This window comes from Manacus vitellinus, unplaced genomic scaffold (assembly GCF_001715985.3).
Source record: "Manacus vitellinus isolate BGI_N305 unplaced genomic scaffold, ASM171598v3 scaffold_18_pilon, whole genome shotgun sequence".
Taxonomy (NCBI): domain Eukaryota; kingdom Metazoa; phylum Chordata; class Aves; order Passeriformes; family Pipridae; genus Manacus; species Manacus vitellinus.
In genome coordinates this window covers 7,264,438-7,282,830 of record NW_021939324.1, presented here as the reverse complement: position 1 = coordinate 7,282,830, position 18,393 = coordinate 7,264,438, and the positions used below count along the sequence as shown (strand labels likewise).

General features: G+C 41.0%; 1 protein-coding gene across 1 annotated transcript; it reads left to right on the top strand.

The window, feature by feature from the left end:
* Positions 1 to 2,699: 2,699 nt before the first annotated feature.
* KCNV2 (potassium voltage-gated channel modifier subfamily V member 2) lies at positions 2,700 to 7,672 on the top strand. Its single transcript, XM_008921710.3, has 2 exons — positions 2,700 to 4,124; positions 7,397 to 7,672. Exons 1-2 carry the CDS (start codon positions 2,700 to 2,702, stop codon positions 7,670 to 7,672), a joined length of 1,701 nt encoding a protein of 566 aa, XP_008919958.2.
* Positions 7,673 to 18,393: the final 10,721 nt, after the last annotated feature.

Sequence of the window (18,393 nt, the reverse complement as noted above, 5' to 3'; positions counted from 1 at the left end):
CAGGTGGTGGCGGTAGATGACTCATGATTTGGAACCATACAAGAGATTAGACAGCACTACGGCTTTGTAAACACTGATCTTGGTGCTTTTCTTCAAGTGTTTATTATGCCATACTCTTTTGTGGAGTTTTCCAAAAGCACTATACGCCTTTGCTAACCTGTTGTCGGACAACTACAAGAAGATGTTGTGCAATTCTTACTAATGACATTTATCCATGTGAGGATAAGCAGCACACTGAATAAGGTAGAAAAGGGAAAAAAAGTGGGTCCTTTCTGGTCACTTCATTTTCTTATCTATCTAGGCTGAGAAACTAGCAGCTCAGAACTAACTCTCACCCCAAAATAAAGAACATAAATAAAGCAATTTGATTTTACCTACTTTGACAGTTAGAGGCAAGTTTGAGTAGAGTGCAGCGGGTGCCTGAGAGCTCTGTTCCCAAGAATATCTAGGTCAAAGGGATTAATCTGAGCAGAAGTGAACTTAGTGATATTCCTTGCTTTGCTTAGTAATGATGTCCAAGATCTGAGTCCAGGTGCACGAGGAGCTGATGTCTGACAGTCAGAAAGTTCACCCTGTAGAAGCTCCTGCTACTGCAGTATGGTATGAGAAATGATCTCTCAAGTACTGAGCAAAAAGCCTTACTGGATACTTCGCAGAAGTGAGATCACGGAGCTTGACAAAAAGCAAAATTAATGCTACAGCAGAGGCTGGCAAGAAGAATTTGTTATAGTCTAGCCTGAATCTTGATTAAGAAATATGGAAGAATATTTGGTAGTAAAATGATGGCATTGCAGACTACCCTTTTTTTTATGTCTGAATTACTCTGCTTAGGAGAATGAAACAGCCTCAAAACTGGGCATTAATTTGCATTAAGGTTGCTATACAAAGGACTCACCATGGTATGATTTAATGTTCAAAGCAAACTGCAAAGCAGATTGGTATCTCTAAAGAGGCACTGACAATCCCTATTAATAGAGGCCCTGCCTTTTTTTGCATCAAGAAAGAAAACGGACAGTGGAGACAAATTCATGAAGCAAAAGACTTTCAAGAACAGTTAAATATGAATTACAAATAATCCAGGCTTTAAACAATGTGACTCAAAAGAAACCTTAAACACGGAAACCTTAGAATACACCCTGAGAAGTATTGCAGAATGCTTAGCTATGACATCTTCCAGTTTGTCAAGAGCTAGTAAATACAAAAGCTACAACTGAGGGTAAAGAAACAGGAAAAAATAAGGGGGCAATCTCACAGCAACAGCAATTGCTTCACATGGAACACCACCAGAACAGCAATATTGGGGTCTGCAGGTGCAAGACTATGAGACCAATGACAGAAGAGGAACTTAAAGACAACAAAGTAAAAACACTGCTGCAGGGACTCTGGAATACACTGTCCCAGCAGCTTGTGTGAAAGGGTAGGGACCTGCGAGGAGAAGGCAGGCTACAGGATTGCAAATGGAAGGCCTTCCAGACCAGCAAGGGTGTTGCCAAAGCTAGCTATCTTCCAGTGCCTTTTCCTTTCCTGCATCAGCCTGGATACAGATGGAACAATGAGTTGGTGTTTAGAAGCAATAACTCAGGTGCTAAGAGCATGCCAAAGGAACCATCCTTTTGTTGTGTGTATCCTCTGCTTTACAGGAGCCGTAGCTCAACTGAAGTGCTCCCAGTGACAAGGGGAAGCAAACTGGCTTTCAGGATGCTCATTGTTACAGGAGATGCTTGTGCCAGTTCAACCAGAGCTGAGGATGAAACCTCCATCAAAGCAAGAGAAAGCACCTCTCCTATATCCTACTAGCTGCCCACTGCAGCGTTATGCTACTCTAAAATGATCTACAAGAGAAACAAGAGTGGCTTTATGCTGTTTCACAGCAGCTCATAAAGAGTTTGAAGCTGGAAACCCCTTCACATCCCTGCCCTTCATTTCCACTGAGTCCAGTGTAGCATGAGACCTGCACTCCCAGAGCACAGCCAAAGCTGCAACTTTCCTCAGCTCTTAATCAAATGGAGATATTCTATCTGGGAATAAAAAGGGATGACTTTTATTTGCTCACCTCTTGAAAACATTTTAAGAGGTACTCTAGTGAGTTCCTACCCTTTATCAGCATATCAATTATTCACTATTTTCATTAAGGAAAACCAAGCCTGCTATCTTCATGAGCATGAAAGAAATCTGTAATGTTCTCTCTCTCTCTCTCTTTCTCTCTCTTTCTCTCTCTCTCTGCCTCTCATACATTTTCATTTTGAGATTATTTTAAATCCATATATACTGAAATAGGAAATGTGTGGGTTTTATTAGGAATAAAACTTTAGGGTTTTCCCCCCCCTACTGATTTTTCATAGATTTATGGATCCATAATCATTCACGTCACAGCCTGAGGGAAATGAGGATGGAACAGGATAATAGCCCCTAAATCCCCTCCTCTAAGCACTCAGATCTTTGCTGTCAGCAAGATTAAAACGGTCAACAGCAGTCTTCATATGTCTATATCCCACACGGAGCTTTCACAACAACTGAAGTGGTGGCTGGCAGGGAGAAAAATGCAGAACCACTGCTGTGCATGATACTGCTGAGATAAAGAGAGAAGAAAACAGGATTGTCAGCCTTTGTAGTGTTGGAAAGGACTGGTGTTAGTTGCTTGATCAGGTGAATGCAAAGAAGGGAGAAGAGTAAGGAATAATAGTATGTTGCAGTTTAACATGCAGCGAGAGTTTCCCTTCCTGAAATGTAAAGGCAGAGAGGGGGAAGCACCAAACATCCTCCCACAGCTCAACAAGGGGAAGGATAACGAAGGCATGCATGTAGACAAGCAGAGTGGTTTTTCTGCTAACGCTCCCTTGAATACCCAGTCCCTACTGCTACTGGGACCTGAGGGGAATTACAACTATTATGTGGATGATGAAGATGAGGAAGACGAAGAGAAAGAACAAGGAAAATGGCCAAGTGAAGATGCATTTAAGGGAGAAAACAAGGTCCCATCATTCATTCCGTGTTCTCCTGCCCCTTCTGCCAGAGCCCCGGCCACAGCGTCTGCTCCATCCATGCTGAACATCAACGTTGGTGGCCAAAGCTACCGTCTCACTTACCAGGCAGTGGCCATCTATCCCAAGACCCGCCTGGGCCGCCTGGCCACCTCCACTGACCGTCGTTGCCAGCTGGGCCTGTGCGATGACTATGCTGCCCAGGTTGATGAGTATTTCTTTGACCGGGACCCAGCTGTCTTCCAGCTGGTGTACAACTTCTATGCCTCGGGGGTGCTGCGTGTGCGGGACGAGCTGTGCCCCTGTAGCTTCCTGGAGGAACTGAGCTACTGGGGTGTGCGTCTCAAATACACCCCTCGCTGTTGCCGCATCTGCTTCGAGGAGCGCCGTGACGAGCTGAGAGAACAGCTGAAGGTCCAGCGGGAGCTGCGGTCCCAGGCAGAGGCTGAGGAGAACGAGCAGCTCTTCCACCACATGCGCTACTATGGTCCCCAGCGTTGGCGCCTCTGGAACCTCATGGAGAAGCCCTTCTCCTCTGTCACCGCCAAGGTGATGGCAGTGGCCTCCAGCTTCTTTGTGCTCATCTCTGTGGTGGCCCTGGCACTCAACACTGTGGAGGAGATGCAGCAGGTAGACTGGAAGAGCGGGGATAGCCGGCCTGTCTTGGAGCACATTGAGACCCTGTGCATTGCATTCTTCACACTGGAGTACCTGCTGCGCTTGGTCTCTACCCCAGACCTACGCCGCTTTGCCAGCAGCGCCCTCAATGCAGTAGACCTCATTGCCATCCTGCCCCTCTATCTGCAGCTGCTGCTCGAATGCTTTACTGATGATGACCAGCCCCGGGGTCGAGGCTCTCAGCACGAGCACGATATCGAGAAGGTGGGACGGGTGGGCAAGGTAGGACAAGTGCTTCGCATCATGCGCCTCATGCGCATCTTCCGCATCCTCAAGCTGGCCCGCCACTCCACAGGGCTGCGTGCCTTCGGCTTTACCCTGCGCCAGTGCTACCAGCAGGTGGGCTGCCTTTTGCTCTTCATTGCTATGGGGATCTTCGCCTTCTCTGCCATGGTCTACACAGTGGAGCATGACGTCTCCAGTACCAACTTCACCAGCATTCCCCATGCTTGGTGGTGGGCTGCTGTAAGTAAACACATCTTACTTTGCTGGGTATCCAGAGGCCCCCCTTCCCTTACCCTCCCCTTCCTTGTTGGAGCTGCTGGCAGCCTTGAAAACAACAGGCTCAGATCAGTGAACATCTGCTCTGAATTCTGAGCTTACAGGACATATGCACTCACAGACACACACACACACATGCACTCATTCACCTCTGTAGTAAGCTTAAAGGCTTAATCAGGCAGGAAGTGTTGAAATTGCCATCTCTCCAAATGCAGGAAGTATTCGCACTTTTAAAGAAGAAACAGGCAAAGAGATGGGAAAGAAAAGATTTCCCCATTTAATGCCATTGTCAGTGTTGCCAAAAACAAAAGGAAGGAAAACAAAAATGAATGCATCAGGCTATCTGGTTGCAGGTGGACACAGGATTTTCATTCTTATTCCATTTGCAGAACTTCTGTGATCCATCATACAACTGCAAGATGATAAGACATAGTTTATTAACTATTGTCAGGTCACTCAAACTTTAAAAGCGAAAGCTGTCCCAGAGCTCTGGTTGTTAAAGATGCATCAGAACCAACAGTTGTTTTACACAAGAGGGTGTGTTCTGTTGTGCTGCAAATGTGTGTATCTATAGCATTCTGGATGAAACCAGGGGGTAGCTAGGCATTGCAGATGCTGAGGGGAGGCAAAGGGTCTCTATCTTGGCCATCCATAACCCTAAGACACAGACATTTATGTAGGGCCCCAGGACTGAGCCCTGGGCATGGCTATGGGTCTAGCTCTGTCCCAGTCACTTCCCTGGAGAATGAAGCCCATGCAAATGGACTGGATAGGAGTCAGAACATCTCATGCTGGTTGATCAGCATAGACACTGGGTGCTGGAGCTGCACATGGGGCCCATAGAACAGTAATCCCAGCCCATCCAAGGTCACTTCTCCTGGCCAGCAGTCCTGGAGCCCATGGTCTGCACTTCTGGTCCAGCAATGACCAATGAGGTGTGGTGGTTTACCACACATATGTTCATAGTGATTCAGCTCATGGCAGAAAAACTGGCCCTACAGACACACATAGACATTTACATATGCACATGCATATATGTACCAGCGCTGAATATCCTTTAAGCGGGGCCATGGGAAGGATGGAAAAATCAGTGAATAAAGGAAAGGGTCCTGTAATGTGACCTTTGCAGATCATCTGTAAGTGATATATACAGGTTATGAAAACATTCATGCTTCATACATTGCTAGAATAAGGACATCAGCCTTATGTTTTGTTTTCTGAACATGCAGGTTATATGCAAAATCTTTTGGGCTCATTTCTGCAAACTGTTGACACTGTAATCATTTAGATATTCCTAAGAAACTTATATGACTGTGAAAAAGGCCTATTTAGCTGAGTAAGTTTCTTCAAAACAGAAGCTGTAGCATGCACATTGCAATTCCAAAGCATGAAACACTTTTTAAAGGCTATCTGTTCTTTAAGACTGCAAATTAAATATCTGGATCACTCAAATTTTATTAAAATCCAACAGTGTTCACAGTCTCCCACATGCAAGAGAAGAAGCATCCCTCCTAAACTGTTACAGGCAATGTAGAAGACTATGCCAGTGGAACAGAGCCTCATCAGAGGATAATGATTTTCTCCTGGCTGGTAGAGATAAACATCTTGCCTTCATCTCAGTATTTATTTTTGGAGATATTTATCCTGTATTATCATTCAAATCCAGTGACTTAATTTCCATTAAAGCAAGTGACTAATCCTTTTTATTCCACAGGAAGCACCAGGTGCATCCTACAAATGTGCTCACCCAATGCTGTATCATGCACCCTAATGCTTTCTTCACTGGAAATAACATTTTATTTAGGATGTTAGAGGATGCCAGGCTGCACACTGTGACCTTCCAAAGACTTATTTATTTATTTATTCTGAAGCCACTTACTGTGGCTAAAGTCACAAGGGCATTACAGTGAAAGTCCTACAGCCTGTGGCTCACTTCTGCCAGAGATTTCATTACTGTTTCAGGGATACACACAGTGTGTTGAGACACACTGTGAAAAAAAATATATAAAATTCACTGGCTGAAAAAGTCTCTAGTCTCTTGCACTGACTAGAAAGTGCCAGGTGGCAAAAGTCTGCAAGTTTTACCTGCCAGAGAAAAGTAAGTTATATTTACTAAATGTAAAAATTATAAAAGAATCAAGATGTGTGCAGTGGAAGTATCTAAATTAGGAGTTATTTTATGCTGACTGCTTGGGAGTGCATAATTCAAATGTAGCATCCCCATAATCAAACACCCATGAATTTTTGAAATGGAATTTTACAGTGAAAGTATCATAGTACTTGGTATAGTACAGGGCTGAGAAGAAAAATGTCTGTGAAACTATGCAGACAATGTAATGGCAAAGTGTACAGATTCATATAAAACAGATACACTAAATACCACCACTCTCAAACAAAACAAAACAAAACAAAACAAAACAAAACAAAATAAAACAAAACAAAAAACAACAGCAACCAAACCCAAAACATTTTAAACAACCCCCAAATACTTCTTCAAAAGGGAATTCAGCAAAAATTTCCCACCTGGGTACCCACTTAGCACTATTAATATATATGTTGCAAGCATATATTGCAAGCAAAAAATTCCAGGCTACAGTTCCTTGTAGGTATGTTATCATTAAAGAGGATTTTATCTAGAAACTTCAGAGTCCTGGATCACTTCTTCCTACAGTGCAAATATTATGAAATTACATTTCACAATTAGCTGAAGATTTTCATGTGTTTTGCATTAGTTCCTACAATATATATGACAAACACAGGTAAAACCCAAAATATAACCCACGAACTGAGTCCCAAATACTGGGGTTTATCAGCACACTGGATTTAGAAACAGGGCATCTGTTCAAAGTGATATAATAAGGGAGCAAGGTTGCAGCTATCAGTGGATTTGCATGGTCAGGGAGCCCCATCTATTCTCTCACTGCATCCAAGCAAACTCACCTTCTGGACAGGCTGGTGTAGAAATTGTTTGGAAATTTCCTCTGCAGGGCAAAGCTTCTAAAAATCCTCCTAAATGGTATCTAATCATTGTCTTTCTTTACTTCATGGGAGAGAATTTTTTAAAAAGGCATATTTTCCATAAGATAGATGGTACAGAAAAAAAAGGCATTACAGAGTATTTCAGACTTACGATGCAAAGTAAAAAAACACTAACTTTAAAATTGTCCCTGATCAGTGAACATATCTGTTTGTATATTTCTTCCCAGCTAATAAGCTGAATGTCGATTTGCCTGTAGGTCAGCATCTCTACAGTGGGATACGGTGATATGTGTCCAGAAACTCACCTTGGTCGCCTGTTTGCTTTCCTCTGCATTGCTTTTGGAATAATCCTGAATGGTATGCCCATCTCCATCCTCTACAACAAATTCTCAGACTATTACAGCAAGCTGAAGGCTTACGAGTACACAGCTCTCAAGAAAGAAAGAGGGAAGGTTGACTTCACACGGAGAGCCATGAAGAAAATATCTGAGTGCTGTGGAGAAGGTGCAACCCACCCTTTGTCACAGCAATGATACAGCTTGTGCTTTGGATATTGGGAGGAAATGGAGAAGCTGAAGGAGAAAGAAGAGAAACAGATCAGCCAAGCTAAGTGAAGATAAACTGAAGAGGCCAAAAGTAACAGAAGTAGATGGTGAAACCTGTTTAGAAGGGGGTTGTTTTCAAAACTAAAAAGGTTCAGATTACGACATTTTTTTTTTAAACTTTGCTATATGGTGAGCAGAACTAAAGTGCTCATCAACTCTCTGAAATTACCTTCTTCAGATTAACCATTCAGAAACTCCGAATTCAATCTACACGAAGAATCTAGCCTCCTGCTACTGATTAGCAATAAAGACCCACCCTAATAGTACCAAAGGAAAACAAATTGCTGTCATTAAGGGTCAGCCACCTCACTGCTGTCAAGGCAGTCTCAAAAATGAAACAAATAGAATACCCAAAATACTGATTGCATTGCTTAAATTGGTTTCACATCAGCTTTCAAATCCAGGAAAACAGCCTAGAGCACTTACCTAAATATTAGCAGCAGCTGCACTCCTTAAGATTTCAGCTTCTATTTCCACTGTCAGATAGCTATGCTTCACTCTTCCAATTTTATTTTTCAGATGCAGCCCTGCAAATTATTCCTATTTTCATGTCCAAGCAAGCAATACACTGCTTTCAGCATTCCCTCCATCACCACACCCATAACCATATTTCATTGTGACAAGAACTAGTGAAGAATTCTGGAGTTTGAGTTGATAAATCTCATTGATCAATTTTGAAAACGTTTTTAAACACAAATCTTTTTAGGTGTAGTATTAAATAATAATCTAAATTTATTTTACAGTATTTAACGTATCTATTTATTGAATTGTTAGAATAATAGGCCTGTCACGGGACATAAGTGTTAAAGCAGCATTTAAAAAGGAATTAAATCAAATTAAATATGTAATGGATAGTATCTCATGAAGTCTGTTGATCACATAGGATCTTATCAGAACTTATCTGTAAACAATTTTAAATATAGTTTAAAGTCAAGATACTTTATCTAGTACATACAGCCATTAGGGACATAATTCTGACACAGCTCACCCTCAAGGGTACCTTGTGTCCTAAGATTACTGGGTCTCTTTGCACAGCTGGATGCAATTTTTCATGTGTCTAAACTTGCCCCCAAACCTACAAAACAAATAAAAATTACAATTAAATGGAATCACAGTTTCATGTATTACTTCACAGCAAATGAGGAATATTCTTTTTACATAAGAGCAGTCATACCTATTTAGAAATAGTAAGCTGAATAACAGATCTGAAAGAAAAATTACTTTATTGATAATTAGATACAAAGAGCCTTAAGAAAAAAAAGTGTCACGAAAAGGAGCAATCACCGATATGACCCATGGCTGTTAGTCAGCAGCACTCCTGTTGCAAAGCATCCTGATGACAGGGATGCATTTTAAAACTCTTGAACTCTCATGTTTTGTCTGTGCTGCCCTGCTGAATGCAAATGGCTGCATTCAAATCTCAGGACCACAAGGGAGACAATGGTGTGAAGCTCACTCTGGGACAGCTGAGGGTGAAAATGTTCATTAATTTTGCTCTGTCCATGTGAATTGTGTCAAGCATGGGGACATTTCTCCTTTCAGTGGCGAGAAGGTAATTAGTAACCAACTTGCTCTTCTCATTCTTTACCTCCAGACAAACGTATCATAAGCCCATCTGTCATTTTGTTCTTTAGGAATGACAGGCAGCACATTGTGTGCTGATCAGCTCTGTTAAAAGCTAAACCACGTCTTTAAGGCACAGCTGAGCCCTGGGAGTTCGATGTGATAGATGTTTGCTGCTCTGGACTGTACACAATGCAGCAGGCACAATCCTGGCACTCACTGAGAAGAATAGGTGCTTTACTTTGGCTCTAGGGACAGTATGAATTTGTATGGCCCTTCTGCACAGCAACAAGAGGACAAGAAGCTTCCAGAAACCACAGGAAACCACTTACTGCAGTTGAGTGAGGTGGGAGGTTACAAGCATGCAAAAACACAATTATGCTTTATTTTCAACATGCAGCTGGAGTTAGATCCCTTAAAAGGACTTAAACCCCGGTGATTACTCAACTTTCCAAGATACTGGACACTTTAATTTTTTGCTGAAGGAATGACCATGCAGATGGGATGCAGATGCTCAGCTCTTCATGACAGGCTCAGCAGCTTCTTGCCACCTACAGAAATTGAAAGCCTGAGCACTTATTCTGCTGAGACTGGACTTCATCACAGGCTCAGACCTGACAGAAATCACTATTTTCCACCTCACTTGTGTCACCTGCAGGATCCATTCAAGTAGATGTTTTTCAAGACATGTCAAGCAATAGGCTTTCCACAAAAAACACGAGCAGAAGAAAAGGAAGTCTTCTCTCTTTTAATGAGGAGTCAGAATTCAATGTGCTTGGCAAGTGCTTTCTTACCTGTCCAACAAGATTTTAATGCACAAGTCCCATAACTCTGCTATAACCACTCAAGTACAGCTTGGAGAGAGTCTCCTGCACCCCTCTAGCTGAATCTGTTCCATTTTGCACCAGGTAAATAATGGCCCAATGTCACAAGGTGACAGTAAAAGAAAGACCATAGAGCTTGGTGCCTCCAGCACTCATCTGGGTGCAAAGGTGTGGGTCACAGACCCTGCTTCAACAAAAAAGCTATGAAAGTACCCTGACCAAGCAGCAAAATCATCCCAAACTTACAGTCTCCTCTGGCCTGAGCAATTTTTAGTTGACGACTTTAGTCTGGAAGGACTCCAGAGTCAGTCCCCATACACTACAGCCACATGAAGGTAAAATGCTTACTTGGAGAACGCTACAGGCTCATGGCTATGGGCAAAAACACTGACAGACACAAAGGAGAACAATTTCTGTCCCCTTAGAAGGAGATACTGTAACCAGTACCACCAGGTCCCATCTGGGTGCACTGAGCACCAAGGTCATCACACTTTGGGCAGCTCAGCTTACCCAGCACCTGCCCTACTCTCTTTTCTCAATGCACTTTGCATCCTCATCCCTCTGCCATCCAGCCCCACCAGCTTTGGGACCATCTTGATTGCTCTGTGCACTGATTCATCACAAAAATGTGACTGTTTGGGAGTGCATGGGTAGATTCTCACTTGATTCACGACCAAGCTCAATGCTGAAAGCTCTGATTAACACCTAGAGCTGGCACGAGATACATGGTAGCCATTTCTGGCTATGAAACACTAAGCACAAGGCTACATGAAGTTCCTGGTTATTGTTTTGTAATTACCTGACTCCCCTGCCCTGCTACACTGAGGAGGTGAACCAGTCCTTAGTGGAGTAAAGCACTTTCCAGAAAACCAGAAGTTAGTCCTTGGTAGGTTTTTTTTTCAGGCAAACCTCATCATTTTGTTTTCTGGATTACCTTATCCAGCTTTCTGCCTTGTGGCTTAACTGATCTTATTTTATGGGTAACAAGCATAAGTGTGTGCATTCCAACAGGAAAGAGTATGCCTAAAGTTGAGGTATGACTACACCAGTCCGACATTGCCTGGATTGCCCAAAGTTGTGTTAGTGCCAGCACTTTCTGTGTGGATGGTCCTCCCATAAAGTCCTCTCCTGCTGTGAGAGTCCGTCTGAGGCTCATACCATACAAAGTGGACCTCCAGCCAGCTCAGAGGAAGGAACGAATTCATATTCCCACAGAACAAACTTCTGACAACCTGCAGAAGGTTGCGGAAAACCAGCTGGTTTTCAAAGAGGATGTAGCATTTTTGCCATTTTTTTGTTAACACAATGTTTCCTGCTGAGAAGGATTCAACTTATTCTGCCACATTCACTAAGACCTTCAATGGTATTATCACCATCCCTAGATTGCTCAAAGGAAAGAGTCAAGTAGTACACATGACAACACCCAGAAACAATGCAGGAGTCGTGATTGTCTTAGTTACTTGAATGCCATAGGGCTTTGACAGTCAAAAGGTTTTAAAATAACACATCAAGGGAAAATATTAAACACAATAAATATGGGATATACTATTAAAGTAGATAGGTCTTGTTTTATGAGATGCTGATTTGGCATAAGTAAGGTTTTGGGGAAACAGGGTGGAGGGTTCTCTAACCACTGAGAAATTAAAAATCGCTCTGAATATGGTAATGATAAAGTCTTCTGTTTTAACTAACTGCAGACATTAATGAGACCCAGAGGGAGAAGGAAAATATGTTCTGTCATTATGTTTCACTACAGACTTAGTAACCATGGTGTGTCTCTGTTAGACAAAGAAACAGTCAGTTTATCTGGATGGCCTGCCTTCATTTCAGGAGAACTAAGTATTGTTTCTTCTTCTTAATTTAGGCCAGGGAATTACTGGGGAAAGACAGAGGGGTGAAAAAGAAAAGAAAAAAAAAAAAGAAAAAAAAAGGAATAAAAAGAGAGAATTAAAAAAAAAAAAAAGGAAAAAGAAAAAAAATGTGGGGGTGGTAGAAATCTAGTCTGTCTTTACATGAGACAGTGGAAAGAATTCCAATTAGAATTTGCTTCTGCACAAATCCTTGTCTTAGAAGAACATCATTTTTTCAATTCAGTTCAGCAGCTGTTTGTTTTTCTCATTCAGAAAGATAGCATTTACAGGGATAGCTACAGTAAACCACAGATTAATAGGCATCTGGTACAACTCCCAGGTTCGATTCCCGGTCAAGGGAAACTCCCAGGTTTGATTCCCGGTCAAGGGAAACTCCCAGGTTCGATTCCTGGTCGAGGGAAACTCCTGGGTTCGATTCCCTGTCAAGGGAAACTCCCCCGGGCAGAAGGAGCTCGTCAGCCCTGTAAGGCCATCCATCTAAGAGAAGGTCACTCTAAACAAACCTACGTCCTGAGGACCTCACTGCCACTGTCCGAGCTCGCTCGGCCCCGGCAGATGAACCTCAGGATTAAAGGGTGGGCTCAGTTCAGCGCACACTGTGTCTCACCTAAAAAATCCACTGCGCAGGCTCGAAGGGTAATGACCTTTCCCAAATCTTCGTTCGCGAAGACTGGCCATACAACAACTCCCAGGCTTCTAATGCAAATAGCAATATTCAGTCTTTAAATATGTAAAACTTTAAAGATTATCAACTAGGAATACTTCAACATTTTTGATTATCAACTAGGAATAACTCAATGTTTTTGAAGAAAAATAATGGCTGTCAATAAGATTAGGAAAGAAAAATTTCAACTGTTTAGAACATTCTGGTTTTATGTTACGTAAAAATACGCTTGTGGACTATTACAAAACCTTTATTGACTTCTTTATTTGGTAGTATAGAAATTACATGCCATTTGACTGTAATCCAGCTCCTTATCTAGGACTGAAAAAGGGAAAGGTCAGCGCTAGTTTTTATGTACTTAGGTAATTTAATGGAAATATGCTGAGAAAAATTAAAGCTTTCTACAAGTAGGTCCTGAGATAGAGATTATTGAGGTTTTAAATAAAACTTGTCACAGTCTAATTCTACTCTATAAAATTACACTGTACTGTCATTCTAACTTCTAAAGTGGATTTGCTCCATTTATAAGCAAAAGATTTTGACCCCTGTTAATAACCAGATAAGCAAGTACCATACTATAAAGTCAGTCTTTTGCTACCACTTAATAACTGTTCTTCAGGCCACCAACACTCTTTCCTTCACCAGTTCTGGCAGATGGGGGTGGTTGGGGAGGGTGGGCAGGGACAGGGACGACAATGACACAGGACCACAGACCATAAAACAAGCAAGCAAAAAACAAAAACAAAAACAAACACCAAAACCAGTAAGTTCCAGAAATTTAGGAAAATTCAGGAAATCACAGGCAGGTGGCGACAGCACGTTTCTTTGTAATGGGGGGCTGACACACCCTTTAGGCAGGGCAAGGTAGCTGGGTGGGTATCCTCGTGGGAAATACAGTCCCTCATACAGAAAACTGTTCACTGCTGCCACTCAGAGGTTACAGGCTGCCAGATTCCCCTTTTCCTTAAAAATATCCGGTGCTTGCTACCTGCTGTGCTACCTAGCTCTGCTGCATCTTTCTCAGGTGCAGAGTGTACCAAAAGCCTGGAGTCCTGTTACCAAGGGTAGAGTGTTTACAGTAATGTGAAAGCTCAACCATTTTCAACTATTTTGAAGAGAAATAATTCAGACATATCTCAAACATGTCTTTCCGCTGCCCACTATCAAAAGATACAGAATTTGAAAGAGGCTTTAAATATTTTAACCTCTTCAGACAGAGAAAAAAGGACAGAAAAATGCTTACATGGAAGAACAGGTGGCATCAATTTGTAAAACAGCCTCTGAAAGCATTTCAACCACAAGAATGACTGCCTTGAAAACTGGTGCCATCACCACTGTGAAGATGACTTAATAGCAAATGTTGTGGCACTCAATCTTCATCTAACCATACTCTGAGCAGAAACTTCAATGACTATAACATATTGAACCAATATTACCTTAATACCCTTTTCCATAAAAAATGGTTTTTTGGGGATGCTTTTAATTCAGTACATCTTTAAAATGAAAACCCTAGTTTGTTTTTTTCTTTTGTTCTCCTTTTTTTTGTTTGTTTGGTTTTCTTTTCCCCCCCACAAGTATCTTATTTACCTCTGTTTTGCAAACAAATAAAAACATTCTGATGACTTTTTAGTTCAATGCTTCTAGCACCTATTTGTACATGCCTGTATACCTGGAGGTCTGTCAGCTCCCTCCTCTGTGCTTTCTATTTCTTTTTTATTTATTCTAATAAAAGATGTAATCCACATAGACACACTCCAGTTATATCACAGACTGACAAGTACAGGAATGACAGGCAGAACCAGCTGTGGGGAAGACAGGGAAAATTAGAGAATCTGTAAGATTTTTACATTTTGTAAAGCAGGTAACTGTATTTGTAAGACATGTTCTGACTGAAAGAGATATAAATCCAACAATTAAAACGATCTTCCATAACAGCAGATCAAGATGGTTAATCCACTTCAACTAGTATGGCCCTTGACAAAACTTTAATGCTACAAGAGAAAAATCACAAAGACATATAATGTTAAGTTGGGGATATGCAAGGAATTACTGCTATTAACTGAATTTAACGCACATATTTTCCAGTTTTCCAGCCATTAGTAACTTTCCCTTCCCTTAATCCCTCCCCATACTACAGCTTGTAAATTCTACTACTGGCTACTTCGGAAGCCTTTGCACACTTCTAAAAGAAAAAAAAATCATGTCAAGAAAAGCTTGAACTGCTGAAATTTGCAGTTATAAAGATGGGAGAAAAGGTTGACGACCCAGTTAGGATAGAATAGTATTTTTTAAATAGCAGTGAATGCTTTTCTTTACTAGATGGTTAATAAAACAATATCTACCATTTATAGATCTTAAAAAAGGTTCCATATCCTAAAAGATCAGGGTCTCAAAACAAAACACACAAAACAACCAAAGGTGTTTTAAATAAAAAAACCTTATAAATGGAAAGTTCAACTTACATAATGGAGCATGTAAGGGAAAATGCAAAAGTTTTAAACCCCAATTAGAAAACAGGAAAACTGATGGAATAATTTGGTTAAGAGTACATGAACTTCTGTGTTTTGAGAAAGCAGATGAGGAATGTTGTACACACTAGTGAGGCAAAACGGATGAGTTTTGACAGTGACCTTTAATTTCACAATGCCAACTGTCTAATGGACAGTACGGATTTCTAAGAAATAAGAAGGAAATGTGTCTTGATTTACTGCGATGAACACTTGTATGAATCTGTTTTAAAGATGTAAGAAATTAAAAAAGCCCTAATTTTAATGTTTGATTAGTACCATTTAATTTTTTAGACATGACACAATAATAGCAAGAACATTTGGCAGAAACCCTAAGTACCAAAGGGTGTGCATACATGGATATGGCTTTGTGTCCATTCCAACAGGTCTACAGCCCAACTAAACAAGAGATGTACAGGAGTAAGAAAGAAAATCTGCCTGCAATGTGTATAGTGTCCCACAACATTCCCCCTTTATTTCCAGTTAAGTCAATCATTCTGCACTTTCTGCTGACCCCACTTTTTCCTCAGTTCTGCACCCAGACACAAACTCAAGAGTCATTGTGTACATTTTCTGCTTTTGAAGAAAAGGTAAGTTGGTGAAGAGTCAGTGGAAAAGCAAAGTACTGCTTGCTCTTGATAGATCCTGCTGTCAGCAGCAAAGGGGAATGCTGGTTCTTCTGTACCTTAATCCAAGCACTATTAAGGTGCAACAGTACCTGTATGTATGCCCCTTTTTCCAAGTTAATGGATACTACCAAGGAAAGGGGTCTTCTGTCTTCTAAGAATGAAAAATTAAACAATTATCACCACTTTTTCTGTCCTAGACTGTCCTAGCATTCACAGTGATTAAACATTGGTGGTTCACACTCCAGCTTCTGCTATGTAAAGTGAGAGGTCTTGGCTCTGGATGGCCACGGGGGACAGTTACTTCACCTCTAGACAACAGCTTTAAAACAAATGCCCCATAATTGCTGGCACAGTCTTTCTTCTGAGCGAGTAGCCAACACACTTGCTGCATCTGCACCTCCGTTGTCTTCTTGGCAATAACACAATCACTACTAGCTGTACTAATTGTGGGCAATAATTTTATCAGTTTGGAAAACCTGAATTAGGCAAAAATCCTTGTCAAGTACATTTTAAAAAAATAAAAAAGATACTCTTAAAAAAATCAAACCATTTTTGTTTCATAAGCTTTTAAAGATTTTACTTCTCAGCCTTCACACAGCCACAGAGTTAGATCAGGACAGAAATGGCACTGCATCCAACCAGCTTCTTCAGTGCAAAAAACTAGACCACTCTCTGATACACCTTAAGCCACTTAAACAACCTTTGTACTCACACAACCTCTCCTTCTATTAAGGCCATTTCAGAATTTGGTTTCAACTGACATTAAAGACACACCTTAACAGCAAAATTTATGTTCTATCCCTGGTAGGAAAATAGTGTTGTCTATAGCATAACCTAAACTGATGTCTACTTAAGTGAGAGTGGCATTTCTCAGTTTGTGGTAAGGAAAATTAGCAGTCATCACTCCAAATTACTACACATAACTTAAAATAAACCATACATACAGACTCAAAAATGCAAATTAACTGTCTGGTACACATCCAGTTAGAGCAACCATAATTAAAGAACACAATCAAAGCACCACACCAAATCCAGGTAAGCAGATATTTGCAAGACTTTTTGCTTTCAGTTTTTTAACACTTTCTCTAGCTACAACTTAATTTCACTGCTCCCTGTAATCTTTGATTGGAAGTATATCTGCTCCAGATTCTAAGCAGTAGTTTATTCCCCTCAATAACCCAAAAATTCAGAGGGGCTGTACCAGATTTGTTTTCTGCTGTTTTAGTCTGCCACTAATTAGTCAGTCACAAATCTGTTGCATATTTTTTTCAGGCTGGGTTTTTTGGCAGTAACTGAGACTTCTTTAGAAGAGCTCACTACAGTTTAAATTCATTATCTGTTGCTAATTAAAACAATGTTTTATTGTCACAAAAGAAAATCCTGTTACAGAAACTAAGGAGCTGCAATCTTCAGTAACTGAGAAGATGTGTTTACAAGCAGGAACACTTAATGCCAGTGCCAATCGGGTCTAATTGGGATTAACCTTTCAGTACTTACTGGTAAGCTTAGGTGGAATTAGAGGGGAGCACAGTCAGCAAGTAAATCAAGAGATGCAAAAAAAGCAATGTTAGAAACCTTTTTCCTAACTATAACATTTATGTACTGGTCAAACTACCTAAGTGAATTATGAATTACAACTGGGTTTATGATTATTTCTATAAATTTGCTTATTTGAGTATCTTGTAATTTTTTTGTACTAAGAAATACTGCCCCCAGACAAGACCAGTGAGAAGCAATTGATTACTTACTAAGATGAAACTGCATTTCACTGCTTTAACTATTTATACTAAAGCATATAGATCTAGAAAATGTACTAAATTCCAGCACCTGATTGGCACTGGCATTAAGTGTTCCTGCTTGTAAACACATCTCAGTTACTGAAGATTGTAGCTCCTTAGTTTCTGTAACAGGATTTTCTTTTGTGACAATAAAACAGATCGTTTTAGTTAGCAACAGATACTGAATTTAAACCATGGTGAATTGTTTCTAAAGAAGTCTCAGTTACTGCCAGAAAAACCCAAGCTGAATGAAATATACAACAGATTTATGACGAATAATTACAGAATTACAGAATCACAGATTGGGCCAGGTCAGAAGGGACCACAGTGGGGTCATCTGGTCCAACCTCCCTGCTCAACCAGGGTCATCCTTGAGCACATGGCACAGGATTGCACCCAGATGGTTCTTGAGTATCTCCAGTGAGGGAGACTCCGCAACTTCTCTGGACAATCTGTTCCAAGTGTTCAGTCACCTACACAGAAAAGAAGTTCTTCCTCATGTTCAGGTGGAACTCAGTTTCTGCTCTTTGAGTCTTCTCCTATGGCTCGGCACCACTGAGAAGAGCCTTGATCCATCCTCTTGACACCCTCCCTTCAGATACTGATAGACATCGGTGAGATCCCCTCTCAGGTGTTTCTTCTTGAGGCTGAACAGGCCCAGCTCCTTCAGCTCTTCCTCATAACATCAACTTTGTAGCTTTATTAGCAGTAGAACAAAACAGGGAGCAAAAAAAAATTATACAACCCTTTTAAATTTTTGGCTTATTGAGGGGAATAATCTAATCCTTAAAATCTGGCACAGATATACTTCCA